The sequence below is a fragment of the Stylophora pistillata genome, chromosome 4, assembly GCF_964205215.1.
Source record: "Stylophora pistillata chromosome 4, jaStyPist1.2, whole genome shotgun sequence".
NCBI lineage: Eukaryota > Metazoa > Cnidaria > Anthozoa > Scleractinia > Pocilloporidae > Stylophora > Stylophora pistillata.
Genome location: NC_142522.1, coordinates 25,238,068 through 25,261,076, shown reverse-complemented (window position 1 = coordinate 25,261,076; position 23,009 = coordinate 25,238,068). Strand labels below are relative to the sequence as shown.

The 23,009-nt window shown below is 39.2% G+C and overlaps 1 protein-coding gene across 7 annotated transcripts in view; it reads right to left on the bottom strand.

Annotated features, from left to right (window-relative positions):
* Positions 1–18,764, bottom strand: part of LOC111332739 (sushi, von Willebrand factor type A, EGF and pentraxin domain-containing protein 1) — a 47,536-nt gene extending 28,772 nt beyond the window's left edge. For 4 of the 7 annotated variants that reach the window (XM_088756704.1, XM_088756707.1, XM_088756705.1 and 1 more), the window contains exons 1-12: positions 18,531–18,764; positions 15,787–16,073; positions 15,241–15,406; positions 14,820–14,987; positions 12,991–13,158; positions 12,428–12,595; positions 11,725–11,892; positions 11,029–11,196; positions 9,039–9,206; positions 8,288–8,455; positions 7,454–7,621; positions 7,121–7,288 (exon numbers count right to left, since the gene is read on the bottom strand). In XM_088756704.1, coding sequence (XP_088612830.1) covers positions 7,121–7,288; positions 7,454–7,621; positions 8,288–8,455; positions 9,039–9,206; positions 11,029–11,196; positions 11,725–11,892; positions 12,428–12,595; positions 12,991–13,158; positions 14,820–14,987; positions 15,241–15,406; positions 15,787–16,073; positions 18,531–18,594 — 2,029 coding nt within the window. In that variant the 5' untranslated portion in view covers positions 18,595–18,764. The remainder of the gene's footprint in view (positions 1–7,120; positions 7,289–7,453; positions 7,622–8,287; positions 8,456–9,038; positions 9,207–11,028; positions 11,197–11,724; positions 11,893–12,427; positions 12,596–12,990; positions 13,159–14,819; positions 14,988–15,240; positions 15,407–15,786; positions 16,074–18,530) is intronic. The other 3 variants (XM_088756708.1, XM_088756712.1, XM_088756710.1) reach the window with 3 other exon arrangements.
* Positions 18,765–23,009: the final 4,245 nt, after the last annotated feature.

Here is a 23,009-nt window from a genome sequence, read left to right as displayed (position 1 = left end):
GAAGTACCATTTATTATTGATCAATACCATGCAATACAAATCGTATCAGGAAATTTTATTCCTGGGTATTAAGCAAAATAGCTGATATTAGTGAATCACTAAAAAGAAGGATAATACATTAATCTCTAAATTAATGTGAACATGATCAAGATTTACTAAATTCAAGATGACCGGAGTAAAGTCATCTTTAATTTATAACACCACACGCGAATGTCAGCGAGAGGTTACAACACGGGCACCCGCCAGAGACGGGAGGTGATTGAGCCTGACCTTAGACTGTGACCCCTCTTCCTCCCCCCTCAGGTATACAGACACAGCAACATGGTAGAAGAAAACATCATCCATTCTCTTCTTTTTTTGAAAAATAATGGACTGAAAAAGTCTTTCTTTTTACATATACAGCTTGCCCCCGTGTTTATGACCTGACGTTGCTCAGTTCAGATTAATAACAATAATCCCTGTAGAGGTTATCTACAATGTTTTCATTGATGTGTTTAATAGAAGAACGCTTCTCTGTACCAACAAGCACTACTTGAAGAAGCAACATAACAGGGGCATCCACCTAAAACCTAGCTTTGCGTGTAGTTTTTAATCTTGGTAAGTTTCTTATCCTTGAATCCAGATCCAATAGGTAAGGCGATCCGACTCTGTCAACGCATCACCCTGTTACCACATCTATTTCCTGCTTCTGATCAAAACAAAACGCCTCAATATACTTCTGCTGATTAACATGATAGGTGACCCTTGTTTTCTACCTCTGATAGAAAGCACAACTATAGATCATTAAAAAATATTCAACACACCACGCAACATCTAAAATGCTATCAATTTTAAAGATGTAGTTTAAATTATAACCAGAGCACTATCAAGTCATTTTTAGTACATGCCTTCTTAGGAGATTAGTAATAAAAAGAGACCTACTTTAATCTAAAGCTGTAATGGAAGAGACCTGTTGGTAAACTCTCGCTCACCTGCCTTACATAAACGTTGCAATGTGAGGATAATGCGAACATAAAAGGACAACATAGGAGTTTAAGTTTTCGGGTTGAATTCAATAAGTGGCAGGCAAGGTACTTCAGTGTTTCATAAAATTACTCTCGCAACAGGTCACTTCGCATGTGAGGGCCTCTATGGGCACCGCACTTTGTAGCAGATTACGCTGTTCAATTGGTGATCCCACTTTTTCCCTCTAATATCTTTACACATTACGTCAAATCTATTATTATCGAACGAACATGTTATCCAATAAGTGCTGTGCGTGCCAAGGACTTGAATGTCAAACAACCAATTCTCAGGATGACATTCATTAGGGCCTGGTACTTGTCGGCTACAAAGACGAAATGCCCTTGTATGTGACGGAGGATCACTTCTAGCTGTAGCATATAAAAGCAAACAATTTTAAAAGTAGGTAATACAATGAGGTTTGAAAACACTGCCGCCCAAATCTATCCTTAGAGACCTTGTTTACAAACTTCGTGTTCAAAAACGTTCAAGCGACTATTAAATTTTCAGACATTAAGGAAAACTCGGGGTCCAGTAGTTCGAGGAACGATTAGCGCTAACATAGGCTTAAATTTCAATCCGGATTTCTTTATTTCTCTGTTCATCAGCCTTTTTGCATATAATTATATCTATATACTTTTTAGGGCATCTAATCACCAAATTGTAGACAAAAAAAATTGTACTGAGTTGTCATTTAAAAAGTTCTTAAATCTGAAATCAGATTTGACTCTGGGTGAACAGCGGGTTATCTTAATTTAGATTTGAACAACCCGGCCCAAGAGAGCAAAACGCTCCAATTTAAAAGTCAGCGTTTCAGTTAGAAAACACTACTTCTGATCTAAGAACATCCGAATACCAAACTTATGAAGTCACAAAAAGTTTCCGTGAAAGGAGTTTATTCTGTTCTGATTTAAGTGTGTGTGCTCATCTTGACAATGATTAAATTTTAGTCGATTAAAAGGAGGTAACCGAACTATACCTTTACACAAAGGAGCTTTTGAGCTCCACTTTCCATCGAGACACCTGATGGCTGATGACCCAATTAATTTAAACCCTGAATCGCACGAAAACTTCGCTTGTTCTCCGTGACGGTAACCAGGCTGGAAATCAATAGCTCGGCCATTTACAGGAACAACAGGGTCTGGACACGAGGCTTGAGATGAACAAACAAAAAAAAAAAAAATTTATTCAAAGTGGATCGACTCGACTGGACTACTGGACTGAATAATGAGTAGAAGGATTATACAATATCACATGATATCATCTGATATGTCAGATATTCGAACCCATTTATGCTTCCAACCAGATTTCACAAACAAGTGTCCAATGGAACTAAATTAATGTAAGGCGAGGCCCTGTCTATCATTTGCTGGTTACAAAAGCTATTTTTCAAAGAATTTTCGACGGTGATATAGCATGGTAAAATTTTGAAAAGGCGAAGTGGCCATTGGTTAACTAGTCAACTTGTGCCTATCAAAATAAGGGCTCAGCGTCGTATCATTCTTTTTATCAGACATATTAGACCCGCACATATCATATTGAATACCTAGATATCAAGGAAAAAACAAATTAACGTGAATTGGAGAACAAAATAATCTTGATGTTGCTAAACGTCTCTTGGAAGACCCACCTTTACACTTGGGTGTAGGCTTATTCCATTTTCCAGCTACGCACCGTAAAATTGGCGCGCCAATCAGTGTGTGACTTGGTCTGCAACTAAATGCCACAACCTGACCATCAAGGAAGGTATCCCCTATTCTGCTGCCATTAACAGGCTTCCCAGGATCGACGCAAACAGCTAAAATTCAAATTGACGCTATGAATATCAGTATATCTTGTGCCACTAATTTGACTGGTACTGATCATTGATATCTATGTTGAGTTAACTTCATTTAATGTTTAGTAGATCTTCTTATTAAAGTTGAATATCAGCAACCGAAATGAAATCGAAGGGTCTGACGCATAAAATCGCGAAATTAATCGGGCAGGTTCGGTGGTAAATTCTACTTTGATTCTTGGATAATTTTGGCTCTGACAAGGGACGAAAAAGCTCTTACTCAAGGATTCGCAATAACGATAGCCGTTCTCTAATTGTGCCCTTTTTGTGGGCGGAAAGAGGGGACTAAATCGATAAGGGTGTTTTTTTTTTTTTTTTTTTTAACGAAATCTTCGTTGACTTTACTGAGAAAAGTCTTGATTGGATAGGATACATTATATTGCATTCGTCTCGGGCATAAAACCACACGCACAGAAAGCAGTAGCTTTTTTATCATGGTTTGAGGCCCTGTTAGGAGTTTTTGGCATACGAGATATTCGCGGAAAAAATTACTGGGATACGGGATATTAGAGGAAAAAGTTATTGGGATACAGACATACATATTAAGAAGTAGTTTCAGGGATAGGGGATATTCGCAAAAAAATTGTAACAAAAAACTGAACAAGTGGATTCGATCTTAGGGCCGCGCTGACGTTGCAAGTAACAGACATTATCATACATTATAGTCACCATCTGTCATCTCATTGGCTAAATGTCCACAGTTAATTCTGGGAAACAGCGCAACCTACAGATTATTCACTAATCTGTAAATAATCTGTAGGTTGCGCACGCAATACATTATTTCCGGCGGAGCAATATCAAGTTCACGGACAGCGAAGTAAGAAGGGCTTCTCGATTCGCTTCATTGACCCAGCGAGACTGAGAAATTACTTGAAGATAAAAATTCGGAAAATACGAAAAGATCGACAGTTTTCTTCTATTATACTTTCCTTAGAAATGCATTTAGCTTTTCTGCACTTGACTGCTTTATAAAAACGGTGAAAATTTGTTTACCACACAGTTGTACATTTTTAACTGCTCGAAAATAAACTGTGTTCGCTGCGATAATGCGTTTTCTTTAAAACAATGTATAATAAAACAATTATTGGATTTGGTGTTTGTGATATCGGGAATAATCAAGGTCTCGGTTAATGTTATCAGCCTCAGCCTTCGGCTTCGGCTGATAACACTTACCTCGACCTTGATTTTTCCGGATATCACAAAAACCTCATCCGATAATTGTTTAGAATCATATAAATGCTGCTCCAATCATTATCCAGGATAAGGAGACATTGAAGCCGACAGCACTAACATTCAACAAAGTAGATATGTTGTTTGTAGCCGACGAAGTTAAGCAAGAGATTTTGCAGTTGAAGGTCAAAAGCAATGGGGTTACTATTACTGCAACTGCATGTTCTTGGCAAGGTAGAATGCACCAAACAGACTTTCGGAATTGCTGCTATTGACAACCATGTCTGTGTATCGTCAACGCATCGTTCTTTGGGTGGTATCATCTCGTACGATTATGACAACAGACAACAGAAGTTTACGAATCCTGTCGAGCCCCCTAATCGTCTTATAAGCAATGGGACAGCCGAATACAAAACGGTGCACGGAGTTGCAGTGTTGTCATCAGCTGAAAAAACGAGCAAGCTTGTGTTTACCGATGTTGGTGCCCAGAAAGTGAAGTGTGTGTTACTTGGAGAGAACGTGCTGACTGTTGAGGTTCTATCTAGCACAGGAACTAGAGGTCAGACTGATGGTGCTAACGCAACATTTTCAACCAACGTCATGCTGCACAGAAGCAAGCACTGTCGGCAACTGCAACACTGAAAATGATTACCCGACCAAGCGGATTGTTGAAATACTTAGAAAACCTTAATAAATTTCTTAGAGTTTTTGGTGTTCACAGAATGAATGAGCCACGAGCCAATGCAAAGATGTTCTCCGCTAAACAGACCATTGTTGTAATTGGGCAGGTAAATGGTTTCTTCATTACATTTCTGAAGTTAGAAAGATCACCAATTTAACAAGAATCCTTCAGGGACCAGATGGCATTGCTCACAGCAAACTATCCGGGACTTAGAAGTCACCCTTTCTACGTTGAAACACATTGTCGGGTCGATTGAAAACATTTCACCAGAGTACGTAAGCAAGCTGAACATGGCGTCGCCAACTACTCTTATCGTTGAAAACCTGTTTGCTGAAATGAGGGATGGTAATGACATGCCACTAGTTCTTCAATTCACACACAGATTGTCGTCAACTCTCAGATAGCACCTGAAGAGGAATATCAAATGCAGCTTCAACTATTTTACCAGTTCCTCTGCATTCTACTCAAAAGCAACTGGATTTCCTACCATTCTCTACAATTCCAACTATATCTAAACCAGAGAAAGATTCCAAGGTGACCAGGCGACAATTGGCGGAAATGCGAAAGTTGCGCGAAGAATTCGGCCAAAGTGTTCGCCAGGTCACCGTACGTAATAAAAGTACCAAAGATAACCCAAGTACATTACCGATCAACTGCTACTTCGCGAAGCCTTCTGAGCCACAACCTGTAGATCTTGATAACCTGCTTAGCATGGCATCTGCTTCTGAGGAAGAAGGTCCTGTCGCTCCCTCTTCTTCGAATTTGTTTTGTAAAGATGCATTTGTAGAAATCAAACCAAAATACCAGCCATCTCAACTACCAGAAGCACCCTTCTTTTTGGGCAAATGCAAGAACAACGTTAAAGCATCTGCGAGGAAACTGACAGTCCCCATCTACACTCAAGATCAAATCCTCCCCTTCAATTTTGTTGATGCGCAACTCCAGTGCCAAATTAAAATCAGTGACATATTGCATAAAGCTGAGAATGTTCGAATTGAGGATGATGTCGTGGCACTGGATGAAGATGAATATTCTAGTTGTGTCATTGATTGTTTGGACTATGGGGATCAGACAACAAACAGCACGAGAGTCAGCTGAGACTGGAGAATATGTATCAGAAGAGGCAGAAGCATCTAATAAAGTCGTTCAAGTGCGACCCTCAGAGACAACAGTGCGAACCACACAGTCTGGACGAACACTGCGACTCCGAGATCAATCATTATACCTGTTCTACGATTGACAGTCAAATATTCACGCTTACTAATGACAATAATGTCTCTATGGTTGGTTAATACCAAAGATAAACTGCTCTTTGACACAAGTTGTACCATTTTTGCCACTAGACTGCACAGAACACATGAATTAACCAAATGCTTGGAACGGCAACTAACTAATAAAGGAACAAAATGAGAAAGCACTTTGGTATCAGGCGATATGTAGAAATGAAGGGCATTAGGTAAGCTAATAATATTGACTGGTATACAAAAGTGATTTTTGTGGCAACATTTGTTAACTTTCCACTTGATGTTTTCCATATTTTGATTGACAGCAGTTTAAACAACTGTCACAATAAGCTACTTAAAAACGATGCTTTTCCAGTTTACGATTTAATGCCAGTGAACGAAAATTATAAATATATCGTGGCAAGTAACACATGAAAAATCGCCGATACTTTAATTTCCGGAATATTTGCAACCGGAATTTATGGGATACGGAATATTTATTCAAAAAATTACAGGGATACAGGATATTAAGACCCCCCCCCCCTAATGGGGCCTCCGGTCTATTCCATAGGTGCGAACGTTAAGGGATAAAATAAGTTCGTAACTATTCACCTTTGCATTGAGGCGTGGATGCACTCCACTTTCCATTAATACACACTACGTTTGGAGTGCCTGTCAGCTGAAATCCCGCAAGACATGCGAACGATATTCGCTTGTTGTGAGTAAAGACGTTACCATGTCTGACACCATTTTTAGGAGTGCCTGGGTCCTTGCATGACGCTTAAGCCATACAGGAGAAATAGAGAAAATAAAAAGCCAGTTATTCTAAAGTCAGCCTGGTCAACAATATTTTTTTTGGTGAGGAATAGTTGACTGATTTTATGCTTAGCATTACTGAATCTCCCAAGTCTATGGCGTTGGACAATTAATTAACCCGCTTCCAGAAAGTATTTTGAAAGACCGCTTGAACGCACGCCGGAATAGATGAAAGACCATAACATAATCTTTTATCTCTGATAATTGCTAGAAGGCTCTAAAAGCAATGGAAACTTAAACTTTGCCTTACAGGAGAATCATACCTCTCCTTTTGAACAATTGTAGTTACAGCGAACTCTCTCAGCACGTTCGTAACGCCATCGCAAAAATGCGGATCGATTTTATGCGTGAAACTCAGAAATAGTGATAAAATTCATTTTCATCGTTTACCTTTACAGACAGGGACAACAGAGCTCCATTTTCCGTCGTGACACGTCATAGACTGACTTCCCAGCCGGGTGAAATCCTTTAAACACACGAATGTCACCTGGCCACCGTGACCAAAATTAGAACCGATTCTTCTGCCATGTCTCGGTATACCAGGATCAAGACAGGATGCTGCAATTGACATTTACGGCAAAAAGTCTTCGATCGATTTTGTGCGTGAAACTCAGAAAACTACGAAAGCACGTTCGTGACGCCATCGCAAAAATGCGGATCGATTTTATGCGTGAAACTAAAAAAAACTCAGAAATAGAGATAAAATTCATTTTCATCGTTTACCTTTGCAGACAGGGAGAACAGAGCTCCATTTCCCGTCGTGACACGTCATAGACTGACTTCCCAGCCGGGTGAAATCCTTTAAACACACGAATGTCACCTGGCCACCGTGACCAAAATTAGAACCGATTCTTCTGCCATGTCTCGGTATACCAGGATCAGGACAGGCTGCTGCAATTGACATTTACGGCAAAACGTCTTAGAACACACACACTCTAAAACGCTGGAAAACGCTCTTCCTCTTCACTTAAACGGCGAATTTTTTTTAAATCAATCTCTCTAGGGAAGAAAGTTGATATCGTTTCCGTATAAAGTTAAACGACGAAAACGATAATTTGATCACAATCCCCCACTCTTCGCCATTGTGTTGTAGTTCCGTGTAAAATGAAATTCGGTTGCAAGATTTTATGGCGTAAATTGCTGTTAGCCTAAGTCTCGCTATCTTCATAAAGAGAAAAGCAGACCAGAAAAGATATTTCTGCTCTGCTTTTCTCTGGCAAATGACGATGAAACTATCTTATACAATCACCTACTGGTTGGAATATCCATGTTATTATCACGACCGCCTGACAGTGATGGCATTTTTATCAAGATTCTAAAGATCTATCTTGTGGTTCTGCCTTGTAGCTGCGACACATTTATTTACCAGTTAAGTTGGGAGTTTGGCTCACTGGTCAACACTTCCGTCTATTTTCATCGTCATTTGCTAGATAACATATTCATATTGCCAGGATAAGTTACCTTTTGGTCACTTCTGCGTCAAAGCCTTAGAGGACCTTTATCTGTGATATGATGTTGTCGTAACTTCAATTACGAAGGACGGATAAATTTTCATACCTCTACACGTGGGAATTTCGTTGCTCCATGTACCTTCCCTACAAACGATTAGCTGACTTCCCACCAACCAAAATCCTGGTTTACACCTGAACTGCAAGTGCTTGCCATGTCCAAAACTCCCGTTAACCCTTTCACCATTCACGGGTATTCCAGGGTCTGGGCAAGAAGCTGTGTACAAAGCAAAACAAGCGGTTGCCATCTTATGAGCACATAAAAACACAGTATACAACTTGGAAACGCAGTTATTTTTAACCATTTACTTAAAAGTTCAGATAGAGTAACAGAAAGCAAACCTTTTCAACGCTTAGAAAAAAAAGGCAAGTGGCTGACGCTCACGAAAAACATTTCAAGTTAACAACAAAGTCTGCATGCAATATTGTCTTTGATATCTACCTGAATTTATCTCAACTTTCCTTAGCATTAGGAAACTTTAAGGCATGAGTGGGGGGGGGGGGGGGTGGGGGAAGAGTTATCGTAAGCGCACGCAGGTTTCGTTTACCCTCCCCAGCATTTTCATTACGTTCCCAGATTGTTTCTGGTACCCTTTGATTCTCTTTGGTGGAAAAATGCTAATTAAAGCCGCATTCAGTAACTTTTTTTCAAGCTCTCAACAAAGTGAACGAAAATTGACATTGTCAAACTTTCTTCTAAATGTGAAGAGATGGTGGAATTCCGGCCTTAAGCGTATTTCTGTTGTCTGATTAATCCAACGTGAGGTATGAGATAAAGAGAGAATCTCGCATTTTCAAACCTTTGCATTCTGGCAAAGCCGAGCTCCACCTTCCACCCAAACAACGACTGATCGATGAACCAATGAGGCTGAAGTTTTCGTCGCAAATAAACTCCACTGTGTCGCCGTCGATGAATGTGTTTCCTTTTCTTTTTCCATTCAATGGGACTCCAAGATCGTTACATGTAGCTGTTTTTCGCGGTTATTTTTGAAAAACAGAAAAAAAATGGCAACATGAAAGTTATAAAAAAAAGACTGTAGATTCAGCCTTCTTAGGAGATAAGTAATAAAAAGAGACCTAGTTTAATTTAAAGCTACAATGGAACAGACCTGTTGGTAAGCTCTCGCTCCCCTGCCTTACATAAATGTTGCAATGTGAGGATAATACGGACATTAAAGGACAATATAAGAGCTTAAGTTTTCGGGTTAAATTCAATAAGTGGCACGCAAGGTACTTCAGTGTTTCATAAAATTATTCCCGCAACAGGTCACTTCGCATGTGAGGGCCTCTATGCGCACCGCACTTTGAAGCAGATTACGCTGTTGAATTGGTGATCCCAATTTTCCACCCTAATATCTTTACAAGTTATGTCGTTTCTAATTTTATTGAACGGACATGTCAACCAATAAGTGTAGTGCCTGCCACGGACTTGAATTTCAAACAACCAATCCTCAGGATGGCATTTATTACGTACTGGTAATTGTGTTGTACAAAGTGTCATTGCCCATGTTAGAGACGGAGGATCATCTCTAGCTGTTGCACAAAAAGCAAACATTTTTAAAAGTAGGTAATGCAATGAGGTTTGAAAACACTGCCGCCCAAAACTATCCTTAGAGATGTTGTTTACAAACTTCGTGTTCAAAAACGTTCAAGCGACTATTAAATTTTCAGACATTAAGGAAAACTCGGGGCCCAGTAGTTCGAGGAACGATTAGCGCTAACTTAGGCTTGAATTTCAATCCAGATTTCTCTATTTCTTTGTTCATAAGCCTTTTTGCATATAATTAGATCTAAATACTTTTTAGGGCATCCAATCACCAAATTGTAGACAAAAAAAAATTGTACTGAGTTGTCAATTAAAAAAACTCGTAAATCTGAAATCAGATTTGACTCTGGGTGAACAGCGGGTTAACATAACTTAGATTTGAACTACCCGGCCCAAGAGAGCAAAACGCTCCAATTTAAAAGTCAGCGTTTCAATTAGAAAACACTACTTCTGATCTAGAAACATCCGAATACCAAACTTGTGAAGTAACAAAACGTTTTCGGGAAAGGAGTTTATTCTGTTCTGATTTAAGTATGTGTGCTCCTCTTGACAATGATTAAATTTTAGTCGATTAAAAGGATGTAACCGAACTATGCCTTTACACAAAGGAGTTGCTGAGCTCCACTTTCCATCTAGACACCTGATGTTTAATGACCCAATTAATTTGAACCCTGAATCGCACGAAAACTTCGCTTGTTCTCCGTGATGGTAACAAGGCTTGAAATCAATAGCTCGGCCATTTATAAGAGCAACAAGGACTGGACACGAGGCTTGAGATGAACAAACAAAAATAAGAATTTATTCAAAGAGAATCGACTCGACTGGACTACTAGACTCAATGATGAGTAAAAGGATTTTACAGTAACACATGATATCATCTGATATCTCAGATATTCGAGCCCAGGTATGTTTCCAATCAGATTTCACAAATAAGTGTCCAATGGAACTAACTTGATGTAAAGCGAGGCCCTGTCTATCATTTGCTGATTTCAAAAGCTATTTTTCAAAGAATTTTTGACGATGATATAGCATGGTAAAATTTTGAAAAAGCGAAGTGACTATTGGTTAGCTAGTCGACTTGTGCCTATCAAAGTAAGGGCACACCGTCGTATCATTCTTTTTATCAGACATATTAGACCCGCACATATAATATTGAATACCTAGATATCAAGGAAAAAACAAATGAACGTCAGTTGAAGAACAAAATCATCTTTATGTTGCTAAACGCCTCTTATAAGACCTACCTTTACACTTCGGTGTAGGCTTATTCCATTTTCCAGCTATACACCGTAAAATTGGCGCGCCAATCAGTGTGTGACTTGGTCTGCAACTGAATGCCACAGCCTGACCATCAAGGAAGGTATCCCCTATTCTGCTGCCATTAACAGGCTTCCCAGGATCGACGCAAACAGCTTAATTTCAAATTGACGCTATGAATATCAGTATAACTTGTACCAATAATTTCAGTGATACTGATCATTGATTTCTAATCTATGTTGAGCGGTTAATTTGATTTAATGTTTAGTAGATCTTATTATTAAAGTTGGATATCAGCAACCGAAATGAAATCGAAGGGTCCGACACATAAAATCGTTAATTAATCGGGCAGGTTCGGAGGTAAATTCTACTTTGATTCTTGGATAATTTTGGCTCTGAGGAGGGTACGAAAAAGGTTTTACTCAAGGATTCGCAATAACGATAGCCGTTCTCCAATTGTGCCCTTTTTGTGGGCGGAAAGAGGGGACTAAATCAATAAGGGTGAATTCTTTTTTAAGAAATATTCGTTGACTTAACTGTGAAAAGTCTTGATTGGATAGGATACATTAGATTGCATTCATCTCGAGGATAACACAACATGCACAGAAAGTAGCAGTCTTTTTATCACGGTTTACTCCCTAGCTGCAAAAGTTAAGGGATAAATTAAGTTCGTAACTATTCACCTTTGCATTGAGGCGTGGATGCACTCCACTTTCCATTAATACACACTACGTTTGGAGTGCCTGTCAGCTGAAATCCCGCAAGACATGCGAACGATATTCGCTTGTTGTGAGTAAACTCGTTACCATGTCTGACACCATTTTTAGGAGTGCCTGGGTCCTTGCATGACGCTTGAGACATACAGGAGAAATAGAGAAAATGAAAAGCCAGTTATTCTAAAGTCAGCCTGGTCAACAGTATTTTTATTGGTGAGGAATAGTTAACTGATTGTATGCTTAGCATTATCGAATCTCTCAAATCTACGGCGTTGGACAATTAATTAACCCCCTTCCAAATAGAAGTTTGAAAGACTGCTTAAACACACGGAATAGAAAAAAGACGATAACATAATAGTTTATCTCTCTGATAATTGCTAGAAGGCTCTAAAAGTAATGGAAACTTGAACTTTGCCTTACAGGAGAATCATACTTCTCCTTTTGAACAATAGTAGTTACTAGTGAAGGTGTAGTCTGAACAATAGTAGTTACAGCGTACTTTCTCAGCACGTTCGTGACGCGATCGCAAAAATGCGGATCGATTTTATGCGCGAAACTCAGAAAACTCAGAAAGTACGTTCGTGACGCCATCGCAAAAATGCGGATCGATTTTATGCGTGAAACTAAAAAAAACTCAGAAATAGTGATAAAATTCATTTTCATCGTTTACCTTTGCAGACAGGGATAATAGAGCTCCATTTTCCGTCGTGACACGTCATAGACTGATTTCCCAGCCGGGTGAAATCCTTTAAACACACGAATGTCACCTGGCCACCGTGACCAAAATTAGAACCGATCCTTCTGGCATGGCTCGGTATACCAGGATCAAGACAGGATGCTGCAATTGACATTTACGGCAAAAATTCTTAGAATACATTCACTCTAAAACGCTGGAAAACGCTTTTGCCCTTCACTTAAACGGCGTAAATTTTTTTAAATCAATCTCTCTAGGGAAGAAAGTTGATATCGTTTCCGTATAAAGCTAAACGGCGAAAACGATAATTGAATCACAATTCCCCCACTCTTCGCCTTTGTGTTGTAGTTCCGTGTGAAATGAAATTCGGTTGCAAGATTTTATGGCGTGCATTGCTGTTAGACTAAGTCTCGCTATCTTCATACAGAGAAAAGCAGAGCAGAATTCACAGAAAAGAAACATTTTTTTGATCAGGCGGCAAGGGGAACAACCCTTGGTCTCTTAAGTACCGTCATTCCTGCTGTATTTTTGCTGCTTACCTTTACACGTTGGCTTTGTTGTATTCCAGTGTCCTGCTATGCAGAACGAGGTAGGTGAGCCCACCAAGTTAAAGTTTGGATTACATCTGTAAGCCACCATTTGACCATCTCCAAAGTTTTCTCCGATTCTGGTTCCATTGTCTGGCATTCCAGGATCTCTACAAACAGCTTCAAAAGAGAGTCGGTACGTTACCCTAGCAGGAGCATGTCGCAACTGCACTTCCACGTATTTAAGATGTCGCCGTAAAGCAAAATTGATCTCCATGAACTGCTGTTATGCCTGATGCTATATAACAAAGACATCCCCAGCTAACTACCGGTATACGATCACCATACTGGTTGGAATATCCACGTTATTATCACGACCGCCTGACAGTGATGACATTTTTATTAAGATTCTAAAGATATCTATTGGCTCTCCCTTGTAGCCGCGACACATTTATTTACCAGTTAAGTTGTGAGTTTGGCTGACTGGTCAACATTTGCGTCTATTTTCATTGTCATTTGCTATGAAATGAAATGAAATTTGCTATGAAATGAAAAGCCAGTTATTCTAAAGTCAACCTGGTCAACAGTATTTTTATTGGTAAGGAATAGTTAACTGATTGTATGCTTTGCATTATCGAATCTCCCAAATCTACGGCGTTGGACAATTAATTAACCCCCTTCCAGATAGAAGTTTGAAAGACTGCTTAAACAAACATAATAGAAAAAATACGATAACATCATCGTTTATCTCTCTGATAATTGCTAGAAGGCTCTAAAAGTAATGGAAACTTGAACTTTGCCTTACAGGAGAATCATACTTCTCCTTTTAAACAATAGTAGTTACAGCGTACTATCTCAGCACGTTCGTGACGCCATCGCAAAAATGCGGATTGATTTTATGCGTGAAACTCAGAAAATTCAGAAAGTTTCAATCGATGCCCTCCATTTGCTGAGGTACGAGTCCCGGTGCGAAAAGAGAGTGAGGAAAATAATCAACCACACGTCGAAATATTATCCATTCCGTTTATATCATCTTTGGTTACAATGAATATATGAAGTTCATATATTTTGAACTGCGGTATTAAATACGTATGATGCACGATCCTTCGCAGTAGATAGCGCTATTTATGCAATAGCGAAATTCAGACCTGAAAAAATTCAGGCCTGTACGGGATTCGAACCACTGACCTCTGCGATACTAGTGCAGCGCTCTACCAATTGAGCTAACAAGCCAACTGGGAGCAGGCCGTTAAGTTGATTCGTAATACACCCGTGATGATTTATCAACTTAACGGCCTGCTCCCAGTTGGCTTGTTAGCTCAATTGGTGGAGCGCTGCACTAGTATCGCAGAGGTCAGTGGTTCGAATCCCGTACAGGCCTGATTTTTTTCAGGTCTGACTTTCGCTATTGCATAAATAGCGCTATCTACTGCGAAGGATCGTGCATCATACGTATTTAATACCGCAGTTCAAAATATATGAACTTCATATATTCATTGTATCTGAGTTATCATCACGGGTTTATTACGAATCAACTTAACGGCCTGCTCCCAGTTGGCTTGTTAGCTCAATTGGTAGAGCGCTGCACTAGTATCGCAGAGGTCAGTGGCTCGAATCCCGTACAGGCCTGATTTTTTTCAGGTCTGATTTTCGCTATTGCATAAATAGCGCTATCTACTGCGAAGGATCGTGCATCATACGTATATCATCTTTGTTACATTGAGGGCTGCGGGAAACAAAGGATGCTACTTAAAAGCCATTAATTTGTCTGAAGAATCCCGCGGAATTAATGCAATAGAACGGGAGGAAACTAGATCGCAGCACAAAGTAATACAACATACCTTCGCATTGAGGAAGACCATGACTCCACGCACCCATATGACAAACAGATGTTGCGCTTCCCACCAACATGAAACCTTCCAAGCAGGCGTAGTTTACCTGTTTACCATGACCAAAATCACTCCCATTTCGATTTCCGTTTGATGGGTGTCCGGGGTCTTTACAGTCGACTAGAACGATAGAAAATGCTCTATAAACCTTATTTACCTAGGGAACTGTCATTATTATCGACTGGGGGAGAGGGGGGGGGGGGAAAGGATTTTGGTTGTGTCACGATAAAACTAACCTGATCTCCCTATGAAGCTATGTGATATTCTTATGATCATTCACATTGATAACTAATTGGCAATAACTGGAAATTAAAACTCTAAATCATTTGACTTGAAGATAAAATGCCGTTAAAAGAAGATCTTTCAATGATACCTGGTGCAGAGCATCCAGACAGCTCCAATCTTAGGCAGCAGGGTTTAGGATCGGTGCCACCCAACACTATTGGATCCTTGGGATAGATTCTAATCAACTGTGTTCTGATTGGAGGATCTAAGGTGTTCGACTTTAAGCCATTGATATTGTTGTTGCCTTCAAATTCCTGAAAAGTTGACAGAAATTAAACTTATTAACTAGCTTATGTGCATCATGCCAATTAAGGTAACTTCGTAAAATTACATTTCGCCTCCATCGCCTATGAATTCATGCGTAATTGGCGAGCACACATTGTCGGCTTGTCCTCTGTGGCTAAAGCTTTGGATCTCTCTCACGTTCGTGGCAAATAAACTTAAAATTTTCCTAACTCGAAGAATCGCAGTTTGGAAGTATTTTTAGCTGAAATGTAATACTCAATCATTTTCAAAAAACGTACTTAGTGACTTCCATAATTCTCCTGGAAATAACACTTCGAACGATTGATGAAAGTAGCAATCCATAGTTAAAATAGAAGAAACAAAATGAAACAGCTAGCAATGCAGGTACCTTATCATATTCTTTCCAAGTTCCTTTATCCAGATACTTGACTTCATATTTTTTCACCCACGCAAAATCAGATTTACTTCCTTGAGTTGTTATGCCAGTGATTGACTTTGGTTCGACTAATGTGATTTGTATGTATGGCAACTTGTCCTTTGGGGCAGAGCACCAGGCCTTTGCTCCGTCCAAACGTGCAAAATGAGGGGAGTTAACTGAACTTTTTGAAGATGATGCTGTAATCCTCCCGTCTGGTATTCGTTTACTTTGCATTCCAAGGTCACCGCTACAGCTCTCTGCAAAAGTTTAGCAAATAAAAACATGTGTATCAATTCTGGGATATTGTGGGTTTTAACCGTGGAACATTCGCCTCTTACACGTTTCTTATCATAACCGTTATCGGTCAGGATTTCTTTGGGCACGCACAGTTGTCGTAAGAGAAATCAAAAACAGAGGTGGTGCAACAACAAAGTGTAGTATGGGAGATATAAAAGTGGTAAATTGGGCCATTAAGTTTTCACCTTTGGTTGAAAGTGGATGAAAATCCTAACATCCCTCAAAAAGGAAGCTTCCTGTTTTTAAAATCAAGACATGAAATGAACTTTTGCGTGTCTTTCGATTTTCGACGGATTGGATTATCCATGGGCGGAAATATCCGCAATACATTCAAAGTTCAGCTCATTACTGAAACGCTAAAACGGAACTCTTTTATAATTTGATTTTTCATGTGATGTGATGCTAATTCAGCCGTTAAAAGTTTTGGGAAGCCCAGAAATCCTTTCTCTGGGCGTACCCTTCTAGCCTGAGGATACCCTGTACACAAGAAACTTTTTCCATAAGGGAGCGAGTGCGCCTGAGAGCTGAAACTGAGTTGGAAAAAGAAATCCTTTAACTTTAAAAATTTGTCCTTTTAGATGCAACTTCAGTGATTGTTAATGGAGTTTCATTAGTTTGGTAACTTTCCATTCTTTCCATTCTTTCCCTCTTTCATTCATTCATCTGTAAATACGACAGACTGGTAAGTAGTTTAAATTCCCCCGATAAGCCCGAAGAGCCTTGCCAGAAACAGTTTTTGTTGTTTTGTAACGTTCGGGACTCCCTTGCCCGTCAGTAACGAGCGCCGAAAGTTGGAAGGAACGCAAATAATTCCTGATTTTGACGGTTCGGTGGAAGAGTTCTTCCAAGCAAAGAGGGAATTTTCCGTAATCATCAATCTGACTGTTTTTATTGTATATAGACGCAATTGGAGACCACAATAATGTCGACGTTATTACTCCGATTTCACAAGATTTCAAGATTCTCATGACGTCATTTAGTGCAGCGTGACATTTTTGGCAAGTATCCCCACAGGGAGCCCAGACAAGCGAAGAGTCTGGTTGTTTATTTGAAATATAAAGGAATGTATGGGAGAATATTGAAGTGTCTTATTATCGTAAACTTATATCATGAAATGTCTGAGTTAAAGCTCAAAATAAACATCGTAAACTTAAATCATGAAATTTCTGAGTTAAAGCTCAAAATAAACATTTATTTTGAGCTTTAACTCAGACATTTCATGATATAAGTTTACGATAATAAGACACTTCAATATTGTCCCATACATTCCTTTATATTTCGAATAAACTACCAGACTCGTCGCTGGTCTGGACTCCCTGTGGTATCCCTGCAGTTTATGCTAAAGGAAGTCACGTCTAAAAGTCTAAAAAATCTCTCGTCAGCTTTGCTTCAGTCTCATCGTATTGCATTGTGTCGTTATATCAGTTTCTTTCCAATTTTTTTCAATCCTTTAGAGGTATACATACATTTATATACGATACTATAATCATTTGTATTTTGGTTTATACTCATTCTCAGGTAAAAAAAAAAATTAAAAAAAAAAACATTTGCAGCCAACAAGATATACAGTGAATTCGATTTTCTTTTAGTTTATTCAGTTTTAACGGGGATAACTTAATGTCATCCCTTGTCATTACTCAGGGTTACGTCTGTCGTTATCCGTTTTCTACAGGATGTCAAAATCAAGATCTCTTAAACCCGAAAGGTGAACATGTGTCTGTGGAAGCTATTAGGGAGCTTAAGCAACGACGACTTCGACGGTAACGAAAACGTCGTGTCGAAATCTAACTTTTCGTTTTTGTAACTCTTTCGAGGTTATTCCAATGTGTTTCACTTGGAAAATGCTGGCGAACTATTCAGGGACAATATCACTGCGAACGGCGTTAAAGTAAGGAGAAAGAAAGAAAAATTAACTGTCATGCGCTCACCTTCTCGAGAAAACCTAAAGTTTGGTTATTTCACGTTGTTGTTTTGCCGAGAACGGCAAAGAAATGTACCAAAATGTTAAACGCACATGTTTTCTGCTCTTCTCGTTGCCGTCGTTGTTGCTGAAGCTCCCTATTAAAAACCTAAAGTTTGGTTATTTCACGTTGTTGTTTTGCCGAGAACGGCAAAGAAATGTACCAAAATGTTAAACGCACATGTTTTCTGCTCTTCTCGTTGCCGTCGTTGTTGCTGAAGCTCCCTATTAATTCGCACGCAAGGACAAACAATTACGGATGATTGAGACGTGTCAGAGTACACCGCACTATTAGACCTCATAAATTAAAAGGCATCGCAGAAGCAGTTAAATTCAGTGGAACCTGATTTTTGACGATTCGTATCCTAGAATATCGAGGGAAAAGTCTACCGGTCGGGTTTATTTATCATAAACTATCAAATGCTGCCTTCGAAACCGCAGAAACCTGCCTTCTTACCTTCTTGTGACGTGAAACGGCAGAAAACAAGTGTCCACAACAGCAGTCGGTAGACGACTTGCATGATACTGTCTCCGACGGAAATCTTTCGTAAAGTAATGCAAACGATAACTATTTTATACTAAGAACAAGACGTCGACACAGAAGCTAAGATTGCTACTGAGTCTGTTTTGACATCGCACTGTAAGGCGTCACGTTTCAACTGTCGGGATGACTACCACATCCTTTGTTGGAATTAGAATTCGCTTTCCCAGTCTCTTGCAGTCAAATACACTACGTGCTGACTAGTTGCATTCTTTTGTGGAGACGTCACCTGATGAAAGACGCAACAAATCGAGACTATGGTTTCAGTCTCTTTGGGTATCCGAAAAGACCCAAAAAGAAAGTGGCTCAGTGTGTTGTGGCTTTTCAAAACTTTCCCGGCTTTGGGTCCTAGCCCAGGTAAAAGTGGTGCCCTATTTTTTTAAATGTCTACCATCTCTGCCTCCTCTTTGGGGGAACTTTAATCCCATTTAGTTAATGAACTGGAACTAAAGAATTTTTTAAGGTCCAGTCTAAGGGGTTTTTTTTTCCCATTCTTTTAGGCTTGACTTTTAGCCCATCGGATTTTTTTGTTAGTCATAAAGGACGCTCAATGGTTTCGTCTTTGTTGTTTTCCTTTCGTGAACACTTTATTCAATCGATACCATGCTCAGAGAAAGCAATTGGGAGTATTTCGACAACTAGAAGCCAAAATACCAGTAGCTGAAATAAGAAGTGGCGTTGTAATAAATCTCTCATTTAATGGTTTGACCTGAAGGACTTTAGGACATACCGAAATTTCACCTATTGTTCGTAGTTTTCTTCACCTCAGAAGGCTACGCGAATCGCAAAATATCCGTTCGTAGGCAAACCGTCTAACTCGGAGGCGTATTTATTTCTGCGGTTTGACCCCAACAATACAAGTCTTCCAAAAATGCCGACACTCTTCTTGCACAGAAGTGGGTGCGCCGGCCTATGAAGGTAGAGATCCTGGACAAAATGTTCGATTCGTCGTTTCGTTATGGCGTTTCGTTGTTTCGTTATGTCGAGTCGTTGTTTTCCGAGTTCGACTCGTCGAACTTTCAGTTCGTTTCGTCGTATTGTCAGTTCGATTCGTCGGCTGGCCTCTTCGACTCGTCGTTTTACGAGTCCGACTCGTCATCGACCACATCGGTTCGTCGTTTTGTCGTTTCGTCATGGCGTTTCGTCGTTTCGTTATCTCGTTTCGCCGTTTCGTTATGTCGTTTCGTTAGGTGGTTTCGTCGTTTCGACTTGTCCACTCAACAGGAGCATTAATTCAACTTAAATTACAGGAAGTTACTTTATTTCATACACTCTTACATGAATCATTAACGTGGTATCTATAATTTGCCCTCTGCCGAAGGAAATAGATCTTTAGAATAGCTATTTAATCTGCAGAAGCGTCCGAGTTATTTAGAAAAACGTATTTTCAGCTAAAAGTTAATGAACCACTTGGGCGAGCACCCTAGAGTAATTACCGCGGGAGTCTATCTGTTTGTGGAGGGTAGGAGGGTCAAGGGTTTCTTGTTGAGGGTCGAGGGTAACTTTTTTCCCCTTTTTTACAATTAATTAGAAAAAATTAAACCGAATTTGACTAAAATAATTGAAAATAATTGAAGAAAAAAAAAATTTTTAAAGATACAGAGTACAAGTGGACCCATTTACTTTTACCCCAGAGTGCAAAGGAACCCTTTTCTGTTCCTTAGTAAGGTCTAACCATGAATAATGCTCTGATATATGGTCCCCATATTCGTGTAAGAACACTGATAAGCTTGAAGGAGTGCAGAGACACGCCACTAAATTTATTTTGAAAACTAAGGATAGCTATGCAGCTCGTCTTGAGAAGTTAAATCTATTATCTTTGGAAGACAGAGAAGAGTTTTAATTGACATAACTTTCTCCTTTAAGGGCACTGAAAGGGTTTGTTGAAATTGATGTTTCACCTTTTGTGGATTATTACTCTAGTTTAGATTATTGTTCCTTGAAACATTATGATCATCTGACGTTAAAAAAAAAATATGCAAGGGCTAATTCCCTTAAAGATTCCTATTTCCATTGAGTAGTAGTTTCTTGGAATATGTTGCCTGTTGACATTCGCACTGCAAATTGTACTGGGAATTTTAAATTTGATGTGAAGAAATTTCTTGTGGGTAAATCATGATTTTATTTGTCTTTATTATAATATAGAATCTCATTCATACTATACGTATTGGGTGATCTGGTGTTACATGGGGTCTGGGACTCTTTGCAGATTCTCCTATGGCCTTTTTAAAATTTCTTTTGGTTAATTAACTGTATCATACCAGCATTTGTGTATTTATGCCATTAAATTGTAATAAATAATATAAATAAATAAATAAATTAGCTCTTTTTATAGGTTGAAATCACTCCAAAAAGTAGCAAGTGGAGAAGGGGTGAGACAGTGAATAGCATGTGGCCAGTTCGTTTCCAAAAACCTGATTACTTTTCAAAGAATTAAATTAAGAACCCACTGAAATCTCATATTCGATAATAAATCTGGTTAAATTTCATGTGTTACTGTAACATCATGGGGCGAAGAAATGTGGTATATACACAGCTGAAAGCATGAACTGATTCTTAAATGACTTGGCTGACTCAACTTGAACAAAGTCAAGTAGTGAGAGTGTTGACATAATTTGACGTGCAGTCACTGAAAGGCATGAAACATTTGCAAAACTTCAAAAGCAAAAAAGACATACTTTGATTTTACTTATATGAATTAATCAAGTTTGAAAACATCACAGATTACCATTTGGCTTGAAACTCCCCCAATGCCAACCAAAGAGACCAAATGAGAGATTTCCATTTGTAGTAGTAGTAGCAGTAGTAGTAGCAGTAGTAGCAGTAGCAGTAGTGGTAGTAGTAGTAAGTCAACTTGGATTGAAGAATAGTGTATAAGCACTTCTCTGAGAAATAAATAGAGTGAAAAATATATGTACAATTAATGAAGAAAAAGAAAAAGAGAACAGATGTATATATGCTTGTAAAGTCTAGGCAGTTGTTTCTAAAAAAACCAAATTCCATAATTTAAGCACAAGAAATTTAAAGGAGTTTTTCCCATAAGATGTAGTATTTATACACATGGTAACTGCAACCTGTTTATACCCCTAGGCCCATTAATGTTGGTTCTCGTTGTAAATAATGCTGCTACATAGGCAGCTGCGGCTGCTCGAAATGACTTGTGAACTAAAATCAATATATGAAAAAGTCTTTTCATTCTCAAGCGGACAAGGTTTGGACTTTCCAAAAGCACCTCGTATGTACCGACTTTTTCCACCAAGGATTATTAGTAAAACATGTTTATTAAGGAGTTCTAGTTTTTTCCCAATTCCTAGCACAGTGCTTTAGTAGTGGAAGTGTAGCATAATAAAAGCCTCAGTAAAGCCGTGCTTTAGTTGAGGGTATTTTTCTTTTAATTACTTGAATTAAAACGTAACATGTACTACTAAAATTAGAATTGAGTGCTAATGTCGAGTCTCTCCTACCGTGAAAAAAAGAAGATGATGAAAAGTAACCCACCCATTCTATTCGCTGTACGATGAAGTGCTAACGCTAAAAAAGTCGGAATCATGCATTATCATCCGCTCGTTCAAACGGCAAAAAACTACCATCAACCATCATCTCGAATTTAAATATGTCTAAAATTGTTCCCAAGGTACTGTTCCAGGAGTTCTCTGGGAAAATCTATGCTGGGACGATCCCTGCTACCTGTAAACTTAAACAACCGCATTTACAATGAGTTGTCACTGCCACCAAGAACAACAAACAAGCTCTTTGTAACAAACACTCCAGCTGAGGAGGAACGAAGATGCACGAGCTAGAATATAGAAGACTCTGTCAAGGTGTGTTACCAGGTATCCAATTCCATTGTCACTTTCATGAAAACGATCATTCCCTCGACTCAAGACGAATTCTATGCTGTGGCGTAAGTCGCTCTTCAAAGGATCCATTTCCTTCAGCAGAGAGCAAATTATAGATACCACATTAGTGATTCATGTAAGAGCGTATGGAATCAAGTAATTATTCATGTAATTTAGTTTGAATTATAGCTCCTGTTGAGTGGACAAGTCGAAACGACGAAACGACGTAACGAAACGACATAACGAAACAACATAAGAAGTGAAGGTGTAGTCTGATCGTCCGGGTGAGTGTAGTCCTGAGAAGGACTGTTGTCGGTGGCAGTGACTGACGTTTCGACAACCTGTGCGGAAGTCATCATCAGAGTCAAGTGAATGATTGATGTCAGTAGAATGTTCTTAGTCCAGTTCGTGTGAAATGATCGGTTGGTTTTGCCGTGATGTTATTGGCTGTAAGACTCAAGTGACGTAAGTCGGTCGTGATTGGTCTGTTTCGATCTGTCGGTAAAGTTAGGTCGTTCTTTTTCGGTCGTTTGTGATGTTTATGTTGTAAATGAGT